We start from the raw sequence: 20,809 nt of genomic DNA, 5'->3' as shown, positions 1-20,809 counted from the left end.
TGAGTGCAGGTACTTCGGAAAGAAAGCACTGTGTAAACTTAAAGTTTAAATTAAGTTCATAGACCTACAAAAGGTTGCTATTGATTTGAGGCAAGATTGCTTTTCTCATGTACAACTCTACGTTGCATTCTCAAGAGTGTGCTTGCACGGCTTCGGATATAGAGATATATATATGTATGTATATGTATATGTATGTATATGTATATGTATATATATGTATATGTATATATGTATGTATGTATATATATAAATATGTAAGCTTGTAAGTACTGCCTTACTTCTCTTTAAGAAAGGAAGATGTAATGATACTTGATTTAAACGATTCCATGTCTTCCTGGGTTTGCGTAGCTTATTGTCAATATCTTTACACCTTTTTTTAAGACTTATTGACTGAAACGGGCTTTCACGAAAAAAGTTAGGGCTTTGCTACAGGATACACCCTCCACAAGTTAAGCAAGTAAAAATAAAATATATATTTCTGTTTTATTTAAACCTTTTAAGTTCGTATGCATAGCCCCATTTGGCTGTTTTATTATTTTTTTTTTTTCTTCAGTAATATTTAATTTCCTTAAAGAAAAAGAACATATGCATTTTACTTTTTTTGTATCCCTTTAGTAATATTTTAGTGTAAAAGGATAACCAGTATTTAAACCTTTTATGTTACTTTATAAATTTATTTTACACAATGTTGAAAAATTAATAAGAAAGCTACATATTTTGGCAGCTGCTGCTTTAATTTTCAATGAAATGAAAAAAGCTCTCCAAGAGAAAACCTCAATGAAGAAGAAACAGTTTGCACTATCTAAAAAGGTGAAACCCTCATTTATAAAAGTTTGCTGCAGATGACTTAACTGAAAATAAATGAATAGTTCCTATGTGTATAATACATATTTATCTATTTTACTTATGCCTTTATTCCAGCAACTTGCAACATCTGAGGTACAATTTCTTACATTTTGTTTTTTGCAGCACAGGCAGGTGAAGTGACTTCCTCAGGGTCACACAGTGGTGTCAGTACCAGGATTTGAACTGAGAAGCTCCGGGTTTACTGAAATATTACTGAAGAAAGAAAAAAAACGAAAACAGGCAAATAGGGCTATGCATCCAGATGTCCATCCATCCATTATCCAACCCGCTATATCCTAAATACAGGAGCCAATAAGTATATATATATATATATATATATATATATATATATATATATATATATATATATAATGTGTGTGTGTGTGAATGTATGTATGTATGTATATATGTATGTCTATATTTATATATAATGTGTGTATGTATATATATATATGTATATATATGTTTACATAACCTCTTTAACACACTACTTCTCCGCTGCGAAGCGTGGGTATTTTGCTATATATATATATATATATATATATATATATATATATATATATATATATATATATATAATATGACAGCAACACTCATAACAATGACAACACAATTACATATATATATATGTAGATATGTATGTATGTATATATATATATATATGTATATATATGTGTCAATCTATGTATGTATGTATGTCTATATATATATATATATATATATATATGTATATATATATATATATATATATATGTATATGTAGATATGTATATATATGTGTGTATATATATATATATATATATATATATATATATATGTGTATATATGTAGATATGTAAATATTTATGTATATATATGTGTGTGTGTGTGTGTATGTATGTATGTATATATATGTTGATATGTGTATATATATATATGTATATATATGTGGATGTGTATATGTATGTATATATATATATATATATATATATGTAGATATGTCTATATGTAGATATGTATATATATTTATATATGTATATGTATATATATGTTTATATGTGTGTGTGTGTGTGTGTGTGTGTGTATTATATATATATAAAAGACAACAACACTCATAACAATGACAACACAATTACATTGACAATCATGTTACGTTATTTTTAAAATGTTTCCTTTTCTTTTTCATAAGGTGGAGGGGTTTGCGTGTCCCAATGATCCTAGGAGCTCTGTTGTCCGGGGCTTTATGCCCCTGGTAGGGCCACCCAAGGCAAATTGGTCATAGGTGAGGGATGAGACAAAGAGCGGTTATACAAACCTCCTATGACGAATAAAAAATTTGGACGGCGTTTTCCCTCGCCCGGACGCGGGTCACCGGGGCCCCCCTCTGGAGGTGGGGCTTGATGGCGAGCGCCTGGTGGCCGGGCCTGCACCCATGGGGCTCGGCCGGGCACAGCCCGAAGAGACAACGTGGGTTCCCCTTCCCATGGGCTCACCACCTATGGGAGGGGCCAAGGAGGTCGGGTGCAGTGTGAGTTGGGTGGTGGCCGAAGGCGGGGACCTTGGCGGTCCGATCCTCGGCTACAGAAGCTGGCTCTTGGGACGTGGAATGTCACCTCTCTGAAGGGGAAGGAGCCTGAGCTAGTGCGCGAAGTTGAGAGGTTCCTGCTAGATATAGTCGGACTCACCTCGACGCACGGTTTAGACTCTGGAACCAATCTCCTTGAGAGGGGCTGGACTCTGTACCACTCTGGAGTTGCCCCCGGTGAGAGGCGCCTAGCTGGTGTGGGTATACTTATTGCCCCCCGACTTGGAGCCTGTACATTGGGGTTTACCCCGGTGGACGAGAGGGTAGCCTCCCTTCGCCTTCGGGTGGGGGGACGGGTCCTAACTGTTGTTTGTGCATATGCACCGAACAGCAGTTCGGAGTACCCACCCTTTTTGGAGTCCCTGGAGGGGGTGCTAGAGGGCATACCTTCTGGGGACTCCCTCGTTCTGCTGGGAGACTTCAATGCTCACGTGGGCAATGACAGTGAGACCTGGAAGGGCATGATTGGGAGGAATGGCCCCCCCGATCTGAACCCGAGCTGTGTTTTGTTATTGGACTTCTGTGCCTGTCACTGATTGTCCATAACGAACACCATGTTCAAGCATAGGGGTGTTCATATGTGCACTTGGCACCAGGACACCCTAGGCCTCAGTTCGATGATCGACTTTGTGGTCGTGTCGTCGGACTTGCGGTCACATGTCTTGGACACTCGGGTGAAGAGAGGGGCGGAGCTGTCAACTGATCACCACCTGGTGGTGAGTTGGCTTCGATGGTGGGGGAGGATGCCGGTCAGTCCTGGTAGGCCCAAACGTGTTGTGAGGGTCTGCTGGGAACGTCTGGCAGAGCCCCCTGTCAGAAGTAGCTTCAACTCCCACCTCCGGGAAAACTTTGACCATGTCACGAGGGAGGTGGGGGACATTGAGTCTGAATGGGCCATGTTCTGTGCCTCTATTGTTGAGGCGGCTGACCGGAGCTGTGACCGTAAGGTGGTCGGTGCCTGTCGTGGCGGCAATCCCCGAACCCGTTGGTGGACACCGGCGGTGAGGGATGCCGTCAAGCTGAAGAAGGAGTCCTACAGGACCCTTTTGTCCTGTGGGACTCTGGAGGCAGCTGATAGGTACCGGCAGGCCAAGCGGAATGCGGCTTTGGTGGTTGCTGAGTTAAAAACTCGGGCATGGGAGGAGTTTGGGGAGGCCATGGAGAATGACTTTCGGACGGCTTCGAGGAGATTCTGGTCCACCATCCGGCATCTCAGGAGGGGGAAGCAGTGCAGTGTCAACACTGTATATGGTGGGGAAGGTGCGCTGCTGACCTCGACTCGGGATGTTGTGGGTCGGTGGGGGGAGTACTTCGAAGACCTCCTCAATCCCACTAACATGCCTTCCAATGAGGAAGCAGAGCCTTGGGACTCGGAGGTGGGCTCCCCCATCTCTGGGACTGAGGTCACCGAGGTGGTCAAAAAACTCTTTGGTGGCAGGGCCCCAGGGGTGGATGAGATACGCCCGGATCTCCTCAAGGCTCTGGATATAGTAGGGCTGTCTTGGTTGACACGTCTCTACAACATCGCATGGACATCATGGACAGTGCCTCTGGATTGGCAGACCGGGGTGGTGGTCCCCCTCTTTAAGAAGGGGGACCGGAGGGTGTGTTCCAACTACAGAGGGATCACACTCCTCAGCCTCCCTGGAAAAGTCTATTCGGGGGTTCTGGAGAGGAGGGTCCGTCGGATAGTCGAACCTCGGATTCAGGAGGAACAGTGTGGTTTTCGTCCTGGTCGCGGAACAGTGGACCAGCTCTACACCCTTAGCAGAGTCCTGGAGGGTGAGGGTGCATGGGAGTTCACCCAACCAGTCTACATGTGTTTTGTGGACTTGGAAAAGGCGTTCGACCATGTTCCTCGGGGAATCCTGTGGGGGGTGCTCCGGGAGTATGGAGTACCGGACCCCCTGACAAGGGCTGTTCGGTCCCTGTACAACCGGTGTCAGAGCTTGGTCCGCATTTCCAGCAGTAAGTCGAACCCGTTTCCAGTGAGAGTTGGACTCCGCCACGGCTGCCCTTTGTCACCGATTCTGTTTATAACTTTTATGGACAGAATTTCTAGGTGCAGCCAGGGCATTGAGGGGGTCCGGTTTGATGGGCTCAGGATTGGGTCACTGCTTTTTGCAGATGATGTTGTCCTGTTTGCTTCATCTGGTCGTGATCTTCAGCTCTCTCTGGATCGGTTCGCAGCTGAGGGTGAAGCGGCTGGGATGAGAATCCAAATCCGAGACCATGGTCCTCAGCCGGAAAAGGGTGGAGTGCCCTCTCAGGGTTGGTAGCGAGATCCTGCCCCAAGTGGAGGAGTTCAAGTATCTCAGGGTCTTGTTCACGAGTGAGGGAAGAATGGAGCGTGAGATCGACAGGCGGATCGGTGCGGCGTCCACAGTGATGAGGGCTCTGCATCGGTCTGTCGTGGTGAAAAAGGAGCTGAGCCATAAGGCAAAGCTCACAATTTACCGGTCGATCTATGTTCCTACCCTCACCTATGGTCATGAGCAATGGGTAGTGACCAAAAGAACGAGATCGCGAATACAAGCGGCTGAAATGAGTTTCCTCCGCAGGGTGTCTGGGCTCTCCCTTAAAGATAGGGTGAGAAGCTCAGTCATCCGGGAGGGGCTCACAGTAGAGCCGCTGCTCCTCCGCATCGAGAGGAGTCAGATGAGGTGGCTCGGGCATCTGATCAGGATGCCTCCTGGACGCCTCCCTGGTGAGCTGTTCCGGGCACGTCTAACCGGGAGGAGGCCCCGGGGAAGACCCAGGAGACGCTGGAGGGACTATGTTTCCCGGCTGGCCTGGGAACGCCTCGGGATTCTCCCGGAAGAGCTAGAAGTAGTGGTCGGGGAGAGGGAAGTCTGGGCATCTCTGCTCAAGCTGCTACCCCCGCGACTCGATCTCGGATAAGCGGAAGAGAATGGAACCTCTTTAACACACTACTTCTCCGCTGCGAAGTGCGGGTATTTTGCTAGTATATACACACATATACATATATATACATATATATATGGTTGAAATAGTTTACTGTCAAATAAATGCATTTGCATTTATTTGACAGTAAACTATTTCAACCATTCTATGATCTGCTCCTCACAAACTGAGGGCACCGTGGCGGATGTTAGCAGATTGCTGGCCAACCACAAGCGTTACCTGGTAGGTAACCACCCATACAATCAGATTGTGACACAGACTACGAATGCCGTGAACACACACATATATATATATATAATATATTGTGGAGACTGGCTCGGACACAGACAGGCAGACACATTCATGTCACCCAACACACGTTTATTTACAAGTTATTTACAAGTCAGTAGTGCACAAACCCAGTGCCAAAGCACCAATCACCCTTTTATAAGTCCTGGCCACAACACAATGCCTTTTCTCTTCCTGGTCCGCCTCCACTCCTCTCCAATACGCTTTGTCTTCTTCCTCCCGACTCTCGCCCTGACTGGAGGGAGGCGGCCCTTTTTATGTGCCCCGGATGGGCTCCAGGTGCATCGTTAAGGCCTCCGTAGCCACACCCCTGTGTGGCGGAAGCTCCCAAGGTGTTGCCGGAAGTCCACCGGGTGCCCTCAAGTCTCTTCCCCCCAGTACTTCCCGGTGTGGCGGAAGTACTGAGGGCCAACACTCCCAAGGCATTGGGGCGCCCCCTGGCGGTGACCACGGGCCCCTACAGGGCTGAGCTTCCAAGCTCCGTACCCGTGGTCCCCAAAGCCACCAGGGAGGATGCCCCCCTCGTGTCCTGGAGGAGGCACAAGCCCTCCTCCACTCCTCCTAGGTGTCCCGGCCGGGCATGGATGCCCGCCGGGCACCACAATATACACATATCAACATATATATACACACATCAACATATTTATATATACACATACATAAACACACACATATACATCCATCCATCCATCCTCTTCATATATACATATATACATACATACATAGTGCGTTGTAACACGGGCTGTGATTGTTACATGGGAGGTAGACGACAAATCACAGCTTCCCGCTTTCTAATCGGGCCTGTGATTGGTGCTTTGACTGATGCCCAGATCCCACAGTATCTCCCCTTAGGAGAGGCGTTTGGCAAATGTAATTGAATAGCGGTGCTGCAAGTTTAGCTTTACACCTGTTTTTAAGGCTTATTGACTGAAAGGGGCTTTCATGAAAAAACTTAGGGCTTTGCTACAGGATACACCCTCCACAAGTTAAGGAAGTAAAAATAAAGGTATATGTTTCTGTTTTATATAAACCTTTTAAGTTTGTATGCGGGCGGCATGGATGAATAGCCCTATTTGCCCGTTTTCATTTTTTTTCTTTCTTCAGTAATATTTCAGCAAACCCGGAGCTTGTCAGTTCAAATCCTGGTACTGACGCCACTGTGTGACCCTGAGGAAGTCACTTCACCTGCCTGTGCTGCAAAAAACAAAAGTAATGTAACAAATTGTACCTCAGATGTTGCAAGTTGCTGGAATAAAGGCATAAGTCAAATAGATAAATATGTATTATACACATAGGAACTATTCATTTATTTTCAGTTAAGTCATCTGCAGCAAACCTTTATAAATGAGGGTTTCTCCTTTTTAGATAGTGCAAACTGTTTCTTCTTCATTGACGTTTTCTCTTGGAGAGCTTTTTTCATTTCATTGAAAATTAAAGCAGCAGCTGCCAAAATATGTAGCTTTCTTATTAATTTTTCAACATTGTGTAAAATAACTTTATAAAGTAACATAAAAGGTTTAAATACTGGTTATCCTTTTACACTAAAATATTACTAAAGAGATACAAAAAAAGTAAAATGCATATGTTCTTTTTCTTTAAGGAGATTAAATATTACTGAAGAAAGAAAAAAAAAAACTAAAACAGCCAAATGGGGCTATGCATACGAACTTAAAAGGTTTAAATAAAACAGAAATATATACCTTTATTTTTACTTCCTTAACTTGTGGAGGGTGTATCCTGTAGCAAAGCCCTAACTTTTTTCGTGAAAGCCTGTTTCAGTCAATAAGTCTTAAAAAAAGGTGTAAAGATATTGACAATAAGCTACGCAAACCCAGGAAGACATGGAATCGTTTAAATCAAGTATCATTACATCTTCCTTTCTTAAAGAGAAGTAAGGCAGTCCTTATAAGCTTACATATATTTATATAGACATACATACATACATACATACATACATACATACATAGATTATATATATATATATATATATATTATATATATATATGTATCTATATACTGTATATATATATATATATCTATATATATATATATATATATATATATATATATATATATATAATCTATATCCGAAGCCGTGCAAGCACACTCTTGAGAATGCAACGTATAGTTGTACAGGAGAAAAGCAATCTTGCCTCAAATCAATGGCAACCTTTTGTAGGTCTATGAACTTAATTTAAACTTTAGGTTTACACGGTGCTTTCTTTCCAAAGTACCTGCACTCATGAATATGTCTGTATGTGTCAGTCGGTCAAATCCACGTGCTTCGCACCGGCGAAGTACCGCTTTTAAATTTTTATTAAGAAGAAAAGAAAACCTTTTTAAATTGAGGGAAAATATACTAATAACAGTTTGTTAAGGATCTGTTTTTTTGTGAAGCTGCCTTCACTCGAGTGATCACTTCCAGCTGACTTGCTGGCCAACCATAAGCGTTACCTGGTAGGTAACCACCCATACAATCAGATTGTGAATCAGACTACGAATGCTGTGAATGTAATTAACCCGATCTATATGTTGTCAAATAAACGAAGCACACGACGTGGCGCAATTTTAGGAGTTTCGCCTGTAGCGCTGACGTCTGAGGTTCGATTCCCGTAAGGGAGTGAAGTGAGTGGCTGGTTACCTACCAGGTAACGCTTATGGTTGGCCAGCAAGTCAGGTAACATCCGCCACGGTGCCTTCAGTTGTGAGAAGCAGATCATAGAATGATTGAAAATAGTTTACTGTCAAATAATGCAAAGAGAACGCGACACGTCTTTCCCCCTTATTCTTGGCTCATCAGGCGTACACACTCACTGCACTCGCTTACAGTAATCGAACCTCAGACGTCAGCGCTAGAGGGGCTTCGCAGCGGTGAAGTATTGGTTTTAAATTTTAATTAAGAAGAAAAAAAAACCTTTTTAAATGGAGGGAAAATATACCGATAACAATTTGTTAAGGATCTCTTTGTATACCACGTTGTCAGTTCGCCCCTCCGGTTGTAATATGACCAAGCTATGTGCTGAGCTTACTCTTGAGCTTGCAACGTATATTTGGCCATGTGAAAAGTAATCTTGCCTCAAATCAATGCCAACCTTTTGTAGGGTCTGTCCCTGAGACTTATTAATTGTCATTGCGAAGCAGAGCCTTACTGGAAATTGGAGGTGTTTGAATTGAAATGGGAGATCAGAGGGTATAATGGGGATGCAAGGAATATAAACCGTCTCCCCTAAGCCACTGTCAGTAAAAATAGTTGCCTCAATTAGGTTCTTTTGCAGGCATGTGACCTGAAGTCTCGTGCCGTTACAAAGTTTCGATGGTTGTACGCAAATAACAGTTCTTCGATGTGTTCATTTAGCTCTTTATGAAAAGCTTCATTTGCCAAACAATTTACTCTTACCACCAATTTTAAATATGTACTCCTTTAAAAAAGTTTACTTTTCTTCTTATTAACAATTTTAAGGCAGTACTTCGCCGCTGCGAAGCGCGGGTATTTTGCTAGTATATATATACACACACACACACACACACACAGGACTGAGGTTGGTAAACACTCTGCTACTGTGTGGCAGTGCCCTCCTCTCCCACTAGTAAATAACATGGAGGTTTGGGGTGATTTGACTATGCTGTGCCTCTGAAGGTTTGTGGTTCTGGAGGTGTTTCAGAAAGCAGGTTTTGTTATGCGTTGATGGAGACTGGTTGAAGAAAACTCACTCAGCGTACAGTAATATTGACAATCTTAAGGTTTCTTTATTTAGTCATGTTTACACAAGAAAACATGAAATTTGCCTTCTCAGTTGCATCTAATAACAGACAAAATGAAATAAAACAAACAAATAGAAGCAAAACAGGTTAAGGTAAGGCAGTTAGATAATGCATATTTACACCAAAAAAAAGGTTACAGGATATATATCAACAACCTTAATCATTATCTCTGATATTTCTTATTGAAAAGTTGAATGGCACAAGGAAGAAAGGAAATTCTGCAGCGATTTGTGTGGCTTTTCAAAGCGAATATCCTTCCTGATTTACTGAACTTTAGTTCTACATGTAATGGATGAGTATCATCAGTTGAGATGATTTCCAGTTTCTTTAGCATTGCCCTCTGACACACACTAGTCAAATCATCTACATCAGCCCCAATAACTTTAGCTGCATACTTCGTAATCTGCTGGAGCTTTTTTGAGTTTTGGTTTGTCAGACTATTAAACCAGGCAATGAAACTGAAAGTGATCACAGACTGGATCAGACTACGATAAAAGGACAACATGAGGTCCTTGTCTACTTTAAATAGTTTGAGTTTATGGAGGAGAAATAAGTGCTGGTTGAATTTAGAGAATATTTTTTTTGTATTAGTATTCCAGTTAAGGTTGTTATCTAGGTAAGTATTTATATGCAGTCACTATTTCTACCTACAATGGGTGAACATACAGATTTCTGTCTCTTAAATTCAAATATAATTTCTTTGGTCTTTTTTACATTCAGAGTGAGAGTGTTTTTATTGCACCAGAGTACCATCCAGTCCACTTGATTTAGATGGTGGCTTTCATCCTCCCCAGATAATCTTTTAAATACACCGGTGTTTTTCTGATCCAGTCCACAAGTTCAAAATGACGCTAATCAGAGAGAAAGTAAATGAGCATCTTGTGCAGAGTTGAGAATTCATTTCATGTGCACTCGTTACTGTCTCTGTGGTGCTAAACTGAGTGAGTTGTGAGCTCTTAGACTGCACAGATGAGATTCGTTAGCCTCCATGTCTCAGGTTGAGCAAAAATATAGTGATAGTACAGATATATAGATCATATCACTAACTACAACTTGGAATTTAATACGGTTTATTTTATTTTTGTTCCTGAACTTTCCCTCTGCTGATCCCCCAACGTCAGAGTGATTAATGTGCTTTTTTAAATTTTATTAATTTACTAAAATTCTCACAAAATGATGCTTCTTTTCTGGAGGCCCCTGTTTTAACTGAAGAAATGAAGTTGAAGACATGGTAGTCTCCAATACAATGATAGGTGAAGACCTATCTACCTCCAATGAATGCAAACATCTATAATTTTATATATTATTTTAAGAATATGATGACAACATGATGATGCCGTTCTGTAAATTAGTAAAAAAAAAAAAAAAAATCAACAATAATCTTGCTGATTGTGCCTGTCTCATGTGATCGATTTATTTTACTGTTTAAACTTTTTGGATTATGCTCATGTGTTGAATAGTTGTTCGTTTTTCCATTTTCAAGTCGAGTGTTTTTTTATGTGCTACTTAAGTGTTATATTTGCTTATGCTTATCAAGTTTCTTCATTAATTAAACCAACATCTATTTAATGTTGTAAGACAATGTCAGTAATAAAGCAGTGGATTAACCCCTTAACCGCCCTCTGCCAGATATATCCGGCACCGTTGTTTTATTGCTAACGCCATACTGCCGGAATTATCCGGCACATTTGCCTGTGGTTATATGAATGCCTGGCAAGTAGTATAACTGACGGTTAGGCGTGGGTATTATTACTACATTGCATTTCGACAAGTCTGTGGTTGTTTTGGCCGGTCATGTGACGTGATTCGCATGTGACAGCTGTGAAAATGGCGAAACGTAAACTGACTTCAAGTGAGGCTTTGCAGGCGATTTTGGACAGTTCTGATCATGATTGTAGCAGTTCTGAAGAAGATTTTAGTGACAGTGATGAGCAGCAACGTACGCTGCATGATACTGTGAATGAAGACGCATCGGATGACGGCGCTGAGTGGGTGTATCCCCAGCATCTCAGCTGGACTGCTGCCCGAGGTGAACTACCTTTTCTGCATCTGTTTGAGGCAACGTGTGGGTTTATTGTTGATGTAAACAATTACACTGCTGAGCAGTTTTATGAGCTGTTTGTGTCACCTGATTTGATCAGACATTTTGTTCATCAGACAAATCTGTATGCAGCACAGTTTATTGAGAAAAATCCCAATTTACCTCCACATTCCCGTGTTCGTGCTTGGTTTGACACTGATGAAAACGAAATGAAAAAAATCATTGGGATTTTGATGTTGATGGGAATAATCAGAAAACCAGATATTGAGATGTACTGGTCTACAGATCCTATGTATGCAACACCTATTTTTGCAGCTGTCATGACACGTAACCGATTCTCTTTGCTGCTGAAATTCTTTCATTTGAATGACAACAGAAATGAGCCAGATAAGAAAGATCCAAACCGCGACCACTTGTTCAAGCTACGTCCTTTGATTGATCATTTATTTGAAGCATTTCAGTTGCCCTACATGCCAGGACCGTCAGTTGCAGTTGATGAAAGTTTATTGTTGTGGAAGGGCCGCTTACAGTTTCGACAGTATCTACCATTGAAAAGGGCACGGTTTGGTATCAAGATGTTTTGCTTAGCTGAGAATTCAGGTTACATTTATAGATTTCGTATATACACTGGCAAAGAGGATCCTATGAGCAGTATTTCAGCAGTGTTGCCAGATGAATGTAAGGACTTTGGACTTTCAGAAAAAATTGTTGTGTACCTTGCCCTAACACTATTGGACAATGGGTACACCATTTGGATGGATAACTGGTACTCCAGTTGTAGGCTGTTCCATTACCTTCATCACCGTAAAACTACAGCATGTGGCACAATTCGTTCTAACAGGGTCCCTCCAGAAGTTCGCAATTCAGCGCCAGCACCGGGTCAGCACATTGCATACCGCAGTGGCCCATTGCTGTGCCTGAAATTTCGAGACAAAAAAGATGTTCACATGCTAACAACTCAGCACAATGAGTCTGTGCAGGAGGCTCCCCGCAGAAGAGGACGCCCATCACCTACTGATGTCCGTTACAAGCCTCAATGCATCATTGAGTATAACAGCAACATGGGTGCTGTTGACAAGCAGGACCAAATATTGGAACCCTATTCGGCTGCAAGAAAAACTATGAAGTGGTACAAAAAGTTATCAGTTCATCTGCTCCAAATGGCAATGTTAAATGCTCACATTTTGTACCAGAAAAATGGAGGCACAAAAACATTTCTGCAGTTTGAACATGACGTCATTGCAGCCTTCATTTTCTCTGGTGAGGAACAACATGCAGATAGAGTAGAGGCAGTGGTGAGGCTCACAGAACGTCACTTTCCAGACAAACTTGAACCAACACAAACTTGGACCAAGCCACAGGCACGCTGTCGTGTCTGTTCAAAGAAGGGTCAGCGTAGAGACGTCAAGACCTTCTGCTCAAAGTGTCCCAGCAATCCAGGACTTTGTGCAGTTCCCTGCTTTGGCCTGTGGCACAGCAAACTCAGATACTGGGAATGAAACTATGATTGACTGAACTACTTTTGACTTTTGAATTACTTTTGACTGTTCTGTTTTGTTGTAGACAATAAATCCAGAAGCCTGAGAAAAGGTACATTTTGTGTTTTATTATGTGTTTGCCCATTTCTAGAACTTGCACAACATTTAGTGGTCAATACTGCTTGAATAAATGTAAAAAATGTAAAAAAAAAATGTAAAAAAGTAAAAAAACGAAAATTGTTCAGATTTCGCCTGGCGTGGGGAATATTTAGGGAGTTGGCGGTTAAAGGGTTAACAACTAACCTCTTTTGTCTTTTAAACTTTATACAGGAATCAAACTTCACTGCTGTTCTGAATGTGGCAAACAGTTTTTACAGAGAAGCCATCTTCAGCGGCACCAAAGAATTCACACAGGAGAGAAGCCGTATTGCTGTTCTGAATGTGGGAAACGATTCTCTGACAGTAGTAATCTTCAGACACACATTAAAACTCACATCGGTCAGAAGCTGTACTGCTGTTCTGAATGTGGCAAAACATTTTTATGGAGAAGTTATCTTCAGCGCCACCAAAGAATTCACACAGGAGAGAAGCCATATTGCTGTTCAGAATGTGGCAAACAATTCTTGCACCGTAATACTCTCCTGATACACATGAAAATTCATGCAGGAGAGAAGCCATATTGCTGCTTTGAATGTGGAGAACAATTCTCTGGCTGTAGTTACCTTCAGACACACATTAAAACTCACACAGGAGAAAATCTGTATTGCTGTTCTGAATGTGGAAAACAATTCTCTGGCAGTAACTATCTTCAGAAACACATTAAAACTCACATAGGAGAGAAGCCGTATTGCTGTTCTGAATGTGGTAAAACGTTTTCACAGAGAACCAATCTTCAGAGCCACCAAAGAATTCACACAGGGGAGAAGCCGTTTTGCTGCTCTGCATGTGGCAAAACGTTTTCACTGAGAAGCCATCTTAAGGGTCACCAAAGAATTCACACAGGGGAGAAGCCGTTTTGCTGTTTTGAATGTGGCAAAAAGTTTTCACGGAGAAACGATCTTCAGAGCCACCAAAGAATTCACACAGGGGAAAAGCTATATTGCTGTTCTAAATGTGGCAAAAAGTATTCACAGAGAAGATCTCTTCAGAGCCACCAAAGAATTCACACAGGGGAGAAGCTATATTGCTGTTCTAAATGTGGCAAAAACTATTTACACAGAAGATCTCTTCAGAGCCACCAAAGAATTCACACGGAGGAGAAGCCCTATTGATGTTCTGAATGTGGAAACGATTCTTGCACCATAATAGTTTACTGATGCACATTAAAATTTACTCGGGGCAGAAGCAGTATTGCTGTTTTGAATGTGGTAAACAATTCTCTTTCAGTAGCTATCTTTAGAGACGCATTAAAACCCAAGCTGCATTTCTTTTTTGAATGTTGCAAAAAGTTTTTACAAAGAAGATATCAAAGAATTCTCATAAGAGAGAAAAAAAATTACAAACTCCCCCAGAGTACAATCTGCTAAGCAGCAGAAAAAGAATTCACAAAGTTAAATGAAAACAAAAAACAAACTGGGGAAACTACAAGTAACTCCAACAGCCTCTTGTAGAAATGAAACTCACCCATGCATGGCTTATGAAGGGCGAACTACAACCAAAAGCTGAACATCTAATAGCTGCACAAAACAGTGGCTTGGCCACAAGGTAGTTCAGATCATAAATAGAAAACAAATTTCAAAAAATAATCCAAAAATGTCCCTTCTACTAAAGAGAACTGGAAACAGTCACACATGTCATTGCTGGGTGCGAGGTACTGATTGCTGAAGGATTATACACTGCACAACTCAACAAAGTGGCCAGGCTCATTCGCTGGAAACTCTGCATGAAGTACAACTTACCAGCACCAGAAAGACACGAGGAGCACAACTCGGACAGCACAATGGAAAATGAAGAGGTGCAGGTCAGTTGTAGCACAACAATACTGACTGACTAAAAAATAGAGGCCAGAAAACCAGATTTAATAATCAAAGAAAACAAGTCTAAGAAATCCTGGCTAACAGAAGTATTAGGTCCTAGTGATTTATCAGTCCTAAGAATAGAGAGGCTAAAAAGTAAGAAAATACCAAGAAGTGCCGTCTGAGATATGACAAATGAAATATGGGACAAAAAAAATACAGTTCCTGTTGTTCTTGGATCAACTGGACTGATGAAGAAAAACTTTCAGCCTTTTCAGAACTGCAACAAGAAGCCTTATTAAGAACAATGCAGGTTCTACACTGAGTCCTTGTGGGAAACTTAAGAGAAGGAGAAGTTAAGCATTACAGTTAGTCTGTCCTGACTAAAGAGTGAAGTTCACTCCTGTTTTGATAGTAAGCACAATAAGAAAATGTGGACAAATGAAACCTGAGAGAAGCTGAATTGCTGTTCTGAACGTGGTAAACAATTCCAGCATAGAAATCCTCTTCTGATGCACATTGAAATTCACGCAGGAGAGAAGTCATATGGGTGTTCTGAATGTGGCAAACCATTTACATGGAGAAACAACCTTTTAGATGCAACAGCAGCATTTATTTGTATTGCACATTTTCATACAAACAGTGTAGCTCAAATTGTTTTACATGTTGAAATTTAAAGGAATATAAAACATAAACAAGATTAAGCAATAATAATATACAGTATGTAATAAAGTAAAAGGTAATGTCAAATGTCTAGTAGGACAGAAAAAAAGCAACAGTTCCAGTTAGGCTGAAGAAAAATAATCTGCAGGGGATCCAAGGTAAAACTACTAAAATCCTGCCAGGCCGCCACTGGGCATTCTACCTAACATTCTACATACCTACATGAAGATTTTGATGATGATGGCCATGTGGACACCTGGGACACCCGCCATTCAATCCGTAAACATGAGGCAGTGTGCTATCTTGATCAGGAGGTGATGGAGCACATCGTCACCACAGAAGAAATGGAGAAGACAGCAGACAGATTAGTATGGAAGTGCACAATCCAGAGGAAAATGATAATTCAATGCCCATATAGACTAACTGGGATACAACTAAAATGTAGTTATGATAAAGCCATTTTAAAATAATTTTTTTTTTTATTGTTGTACACTATTAATCTGGCGATTTTCTGTTGCTAAAGTATTTTAAATTTTAGGTGTGTAACAGCAAAAGGCCACCTCACCAATTCTTTGCAGATTGGATCTTGAAATTATAAGTAGACCTTCATTTGAAGATCTGAGGTTATGACTGGGAGTGTAAGGGGACAGACATTCCAAAATGTAGGACTGGGTGAGATTATTCATGGCTGTGTAAACCATTACAGTCGATCTCCTACTTACAAACAGGTTCATGTTTACAATGTTTCATGTTACAAACAAGATTATAAATACAATAAATCCTATCCTCCTCTCCTCTCCTCCCAGCAGCTCTGTCACACTACCACCTAACTTCAACTCCACTTGCTGGGTCTCACATAGTCCTTTATTTAATCTTTGACCCGGAAGTGCTCCTGTCCTTCAGTCCATGTGATTCAATAGCACTTCCAGGTCAGATGAAGATGAAGATATTTTTCTTCAGCCCGGAAATACTTCTGTTCTTCCATCCCCGTGACTTGGGAGTACTTCCGGGCTATAGGGAAAATAAAAATCCCTGTCTCTCTGCAGCGTCATACGGTGGCACCCACAGTCCCCAGCAGGGTTGTGAATCCAAACTCCATCTCCCATGATGCCCTGTGGGAATCAGGGACACCTCTGTGCTGCAGGGAGGACTACATCTAGCAACCTGGATGTGTCGGCTGGGATAAGCTGCCAGCCATCCATCACAATATATATATACAGTATGTACAGTGCATCCAGAAAGTATTCCCAGCGCATCACTGTGTCCACATTTTGTTATGTCACAGCCTTATTCCAAAATGGATTCAATTCATTTTTTTCCTCAGAATTCTACACACAACACCCCATAATGACAACATGAAAAAAGTTTACTTGAGGTTTTTGCAAATTTATTAAAAATCTAAAAACTGAGAAATCCCATGCCCATAAGTATTCACCGCCTTCGCTCAATACTTTGTCGATGCACCTTTGGCAGCAATTCCAGCCTCAAGTCTTGTTGAATATAATGCCACAAGCTTGGCACACCTATCCTTGGCCAGTTTGGCCCATTCCTCTTTGCAGCACCTCTCAAGCTCCATCGGGTTGGATGGGAAGCGTCAGTGCACAGCCATTTTAAGATCTCTCCAGAGATGTTCAATCAGATTCAAGTCTGGGCTCTGGCTGGGCCACCTAAGGACATTCACAGAGTTGTCCTGAAGCCACTCCTTTGATATCTTGGCTGTGTGCTTAGGGTCGTTGTCCTGCTGAAAGATGAACCGTCGCCCCAGTCTGAGGTCAAGAGCGCTCTGGAGCAGGTTTTCATCCAGGATGTCTCTGTACATTGCTGCAGTCATCTTTCCCTTTATCCTGACTAGTCTCCCAGTTCCCCACAGCATGATGCTGCCACCACCATGCTTCACTGTAGGGATGGTATTGGCCTGGTGATGAGCGGTGCCTGGTTTCCTCCAAATGTGATGCCTGGCATTCAAACCAAAGTGTTCAATCTTTGTCTCATCAGACCAGAGAATTTTCTTTCTCATGGTCTGAGAGTCCTTCAGGTACCTTTTGGCAAACTCCAGGCGGGCTGCCATGTGCCTTTTACTAAGGAGTGGCTTCCGTCTGGCCACTCTACCATACAGGCCTGATTGGTGGATTGCTGCAGAGATGGTTGTGCTTCTGGAAGGTTCTCCTCTCTCCACAGAGGACCTCTGGAGCTCTGACAGAGTGACCATCGGGTTCTTGGTCACCTCCCTGACTAAGGCCCTTCTCCCCCGATCGCTCAGTTTAGATGGCCGGCCAGCTCTAGGAAGAGTCCTGGTGGTTTCGAACTTCTTCCACTTACGGATGATGGAGGCCACTGTGCTCATTGGGATCTTCAAAGCAGCAGAAATTTTTCTGTAACCTTCCCCAGGTTTGTGCCTTGAGACATTCCTGTCTCGGAGGTCTACAGACAATTCCTTTGACTTCATGCTTGGTTTGTGCTCTGACATGAACTGTCAACTATGGGACCTTCTATAGACAGGTGTGTGCCTTTCCAAATCAGGTCCAGTCAACTGAATGTACCGCAGGTGGACTGCAATGAAGCTGCAGAAACATCTCAAGGATGATCAGGGGAAACAGGAGGCACCTGAGCTCAATTTGGAGCTTCATGGCAAAGGCTGTGAATACTTATGGACATGTGCTTTCTCAATTTTTTTATTTTTAATAAATTTGCAAAAATCTCAAATAAACTTTTTTCACGTTGTCATTATGGGGTGTTGTGTGTAGAATTCTGAGGAAAAAAAATGAATTGAATCCATTTTGGAATAAGGCTGTAACATAACAAAATGTGGAAAAAGTGATGAAGCGCTGGGAATACTTTCTGGATGCACTGTATATACGGTATATTGTGAACATGGGGGCTGAACGCACCCCTAGAAGACATGGACGCTCCTCAAAAAACCCCTCTTAAAAATGCTGATAGACTACCTTGATCGCTCCCTTACTTGCGGCTGCTCTGTCGTGTGATATGCTTCTCGCGCGACACAAAAACCTGAAGAGCACCTGTCCTCTTGGCCGATTGCTTTGTTTCTCTCTCCTCCCCCAGACATCCTCCGCTCCTGTTGTGCTCCCCTATAATAATAATTCTTTGCATTTATATAGCGCCTATGATGTTTGCGCATTCTTTTAATTGAGAACTAACTGCATACTGAGCTCGTTTTACTTCTGAAAGAGATATATGTTCGTTTGAAGTGTATCCATGAAGTTCCTGTCTCTACAATCTCCTGTGATTCTGTGCAATTCTGTGACCCGGACGTGACAACGTATATATGAATCATAACCGGTAGTTAACGTGCCTGCTGGCTGCCAATTGAATAGTGAACAAGCTACTCTTTTGGGTTCATATATTTGCAAATCTGACTCTGAAGGAGTCGCCAGCCATGAACCTCACCACATGTCACTGAGTCATTTGAGCAATAACATAGTTCTTGGAAATGACAACATCAGGATCACTTTCACTTTCTTACCCACATTGTTAATTTATAAGGATGTTGAGTAGTCAACTTAACAAGGCAGCGGTCTACAAGAACTCCTTCAGGTAAAGATGATGCCCAGGGCTGCTCTATTAACACACACTTCTCAGCATGGATAGCACTGGGACTCACATAACTTTCAACAGGAACTTTGCATCCCTTAGGAATTGTTTCTCTGCACTTTCCTCTCATGAACTCAACATCAACATAACTCCTAATATTTTGCTCCTTACATAGTGCAAGAATTTTCAGTAGTTGACTGTAACCACAGGCAAGTGTCTTTTGTCGCCCGTCCCTAATTGAATGTTTTCTTGGCGTTTCCACCAAAGTGGCTTTCTGATAAGGCCATTCAGCACTCCTCCTGGCACCTCCTAGGGATAACCCACCAAGGTGATCTGGCTCTTCTGTAGTAAAGCATTCAAACCTAGGCTGGTATCCTCTAATCAAAGCCCTTTCCTAGATAATCTCTTATTACAATCGCCGTGTACCTTCGCGTCAGTATTCAATAGGATTTTCATCTCTCCGATGGAGCTACCTAGTGTAAATCACTGAGGCGGCCTTCTGCCTTGGCCAAGTATGGATCTATTCCAAAGTGATCAACTCAATATCACCTTACAACTATAAACTGATGAGCCAGGTAACCCACTGAAGCAGCATTAAGCATTTTTCATCTTCTGCCTGCCCTTCACTGGTTTTATTGGAAGAATAAACTCACAGTTACTCAAGGCATTCGCCTAAACACTTTGTTTCTGAATATACTTTCACAATAGCGGCGCATTGTCGTGGATGCCTATAAGTACTCTATAGGATTTCCAGTTATTTATAAACTTATTTAAAATAATCCCTCAATTTGATCTCTCAGTTCCATACTCTTAGTTCTATTAGAGAAGCTTCTTGCCGTGTCTCCTTTGGCAGGATGAAATCCCAGTGAAACTGACGCTAACAACGTAATAGCAAAAAATCACTTACCCTTATGAGAGTGCCACTGAATTTGATTTGCAGTTTTCCAGGTTCTCATCCTTCTTATGGCGCACTCGTCCTCTTCCTAATCACGTTGTTTAAAAGATCTTCAAAGAAGGCAGTCACAGAGCTCAGATGAGAATTGCAGAACATATCTTTATTTCCACAGAGTAGGCACAAATGTCACAGTCCATGCAGTGAGCAATCACTTAGAACAACTATTACCTTATGTGATACATCACGTCATGTAACATCATGGAACTTCATATTGTGATAGATGGCCGGCAGCTCAATCCAGCTGGGACGTCCCTGAAAGAGAAGAATGGAGGAAGGCAGCTTTTTCAGGGCACTGCTCCCCGGGACAGCAACGGTTCCCCGGATTCCCTCAGGGCATTCTGGGACATGGAGTCTGTTTCCTCAGCCCCGTTGGGGGCTCCTACTGTTACTACAACCTGGAAGTACTTCAGAGTCACGAGGATGGAGGCCCACAGTACTTCCGGGCTACTTGAGGACTGAGGAGGTGGCATTTGACCCGGAACAAGGGAAGGAGCACTTCCGGGTCAAGGACTATTTAAAGGACTGCTGAAGACCCAGCAGCACAGCTGGAGTTGGGAGGCTGGGTGACAATGCTGCTGGGAGCGGAGGATTGTTATTGTATAATTTGTGATTATTGGATTTAGTGGGGGCGGCACGGTGGCTTCGCTTCCCGGGTCCTCCCTGCATGGAGTTTGCATGTTCTCCCCGTGTCTGCGTGGGTTTCCTCCCACAGTCCAAAGACATGCAGGTTAGGTGGATTGGCGATTCTAAATTGGCCCTGGTGTGTGCTTGGTGTGTGGG

At 42.3% G+C, this 20,809-nt stretch overlaps 1 protein-coding gene across 2 annotated transcripts in view; it reads left to right on the top strand.

The window, feature by feature from the left end:
* The window catches only part of LOC114669349 (zinc finger protein OZF-like), a 106,622-nt gene that overhangs the window by 10,028 nt on the left and 75,785 nt on the right, over positions 1-20,809 (top strand). The window contains exon 3 of one of the 2 annotated variants that reach the window (XR_007933956.1): positions 13,235-14,791. Coding sequence is in view for 1 of the 2 variants with exons in the window: in XM_051921732.1 (XP_051777692.1) it covers positions 13,235-13,859 (625 nt within the window). In the remaining variant the exon portion in view is untranslated. The remainder of the gene's footprint in view (positions 1-13,234; positions 14,792-20,809) is intronic. The other variant, XM_051921732.1, reaches the window with a different exon arrangement.

This window comes from Erpetoichthys calabaricus (assembly GCF_900747795.2).
Source record: "Erpetoichthys calabaricus chromosome 1 unlocalized genomic scaffold, fErpCal1.3 SUPER_1_unloc_22, whole genome shotgun sequence".
NCBI lineage: Eukaryota > Metazoa > Chordata > Cladistia > Polypteriformes > Polypteridae > Erpetoichthys > Erpetoichthys calabaricus.
The sequence above is the reverse complement of the archived record's forward strand: the minus strand, read 5'-3'. Positions and strand labels throughout refer to the sequence as shown.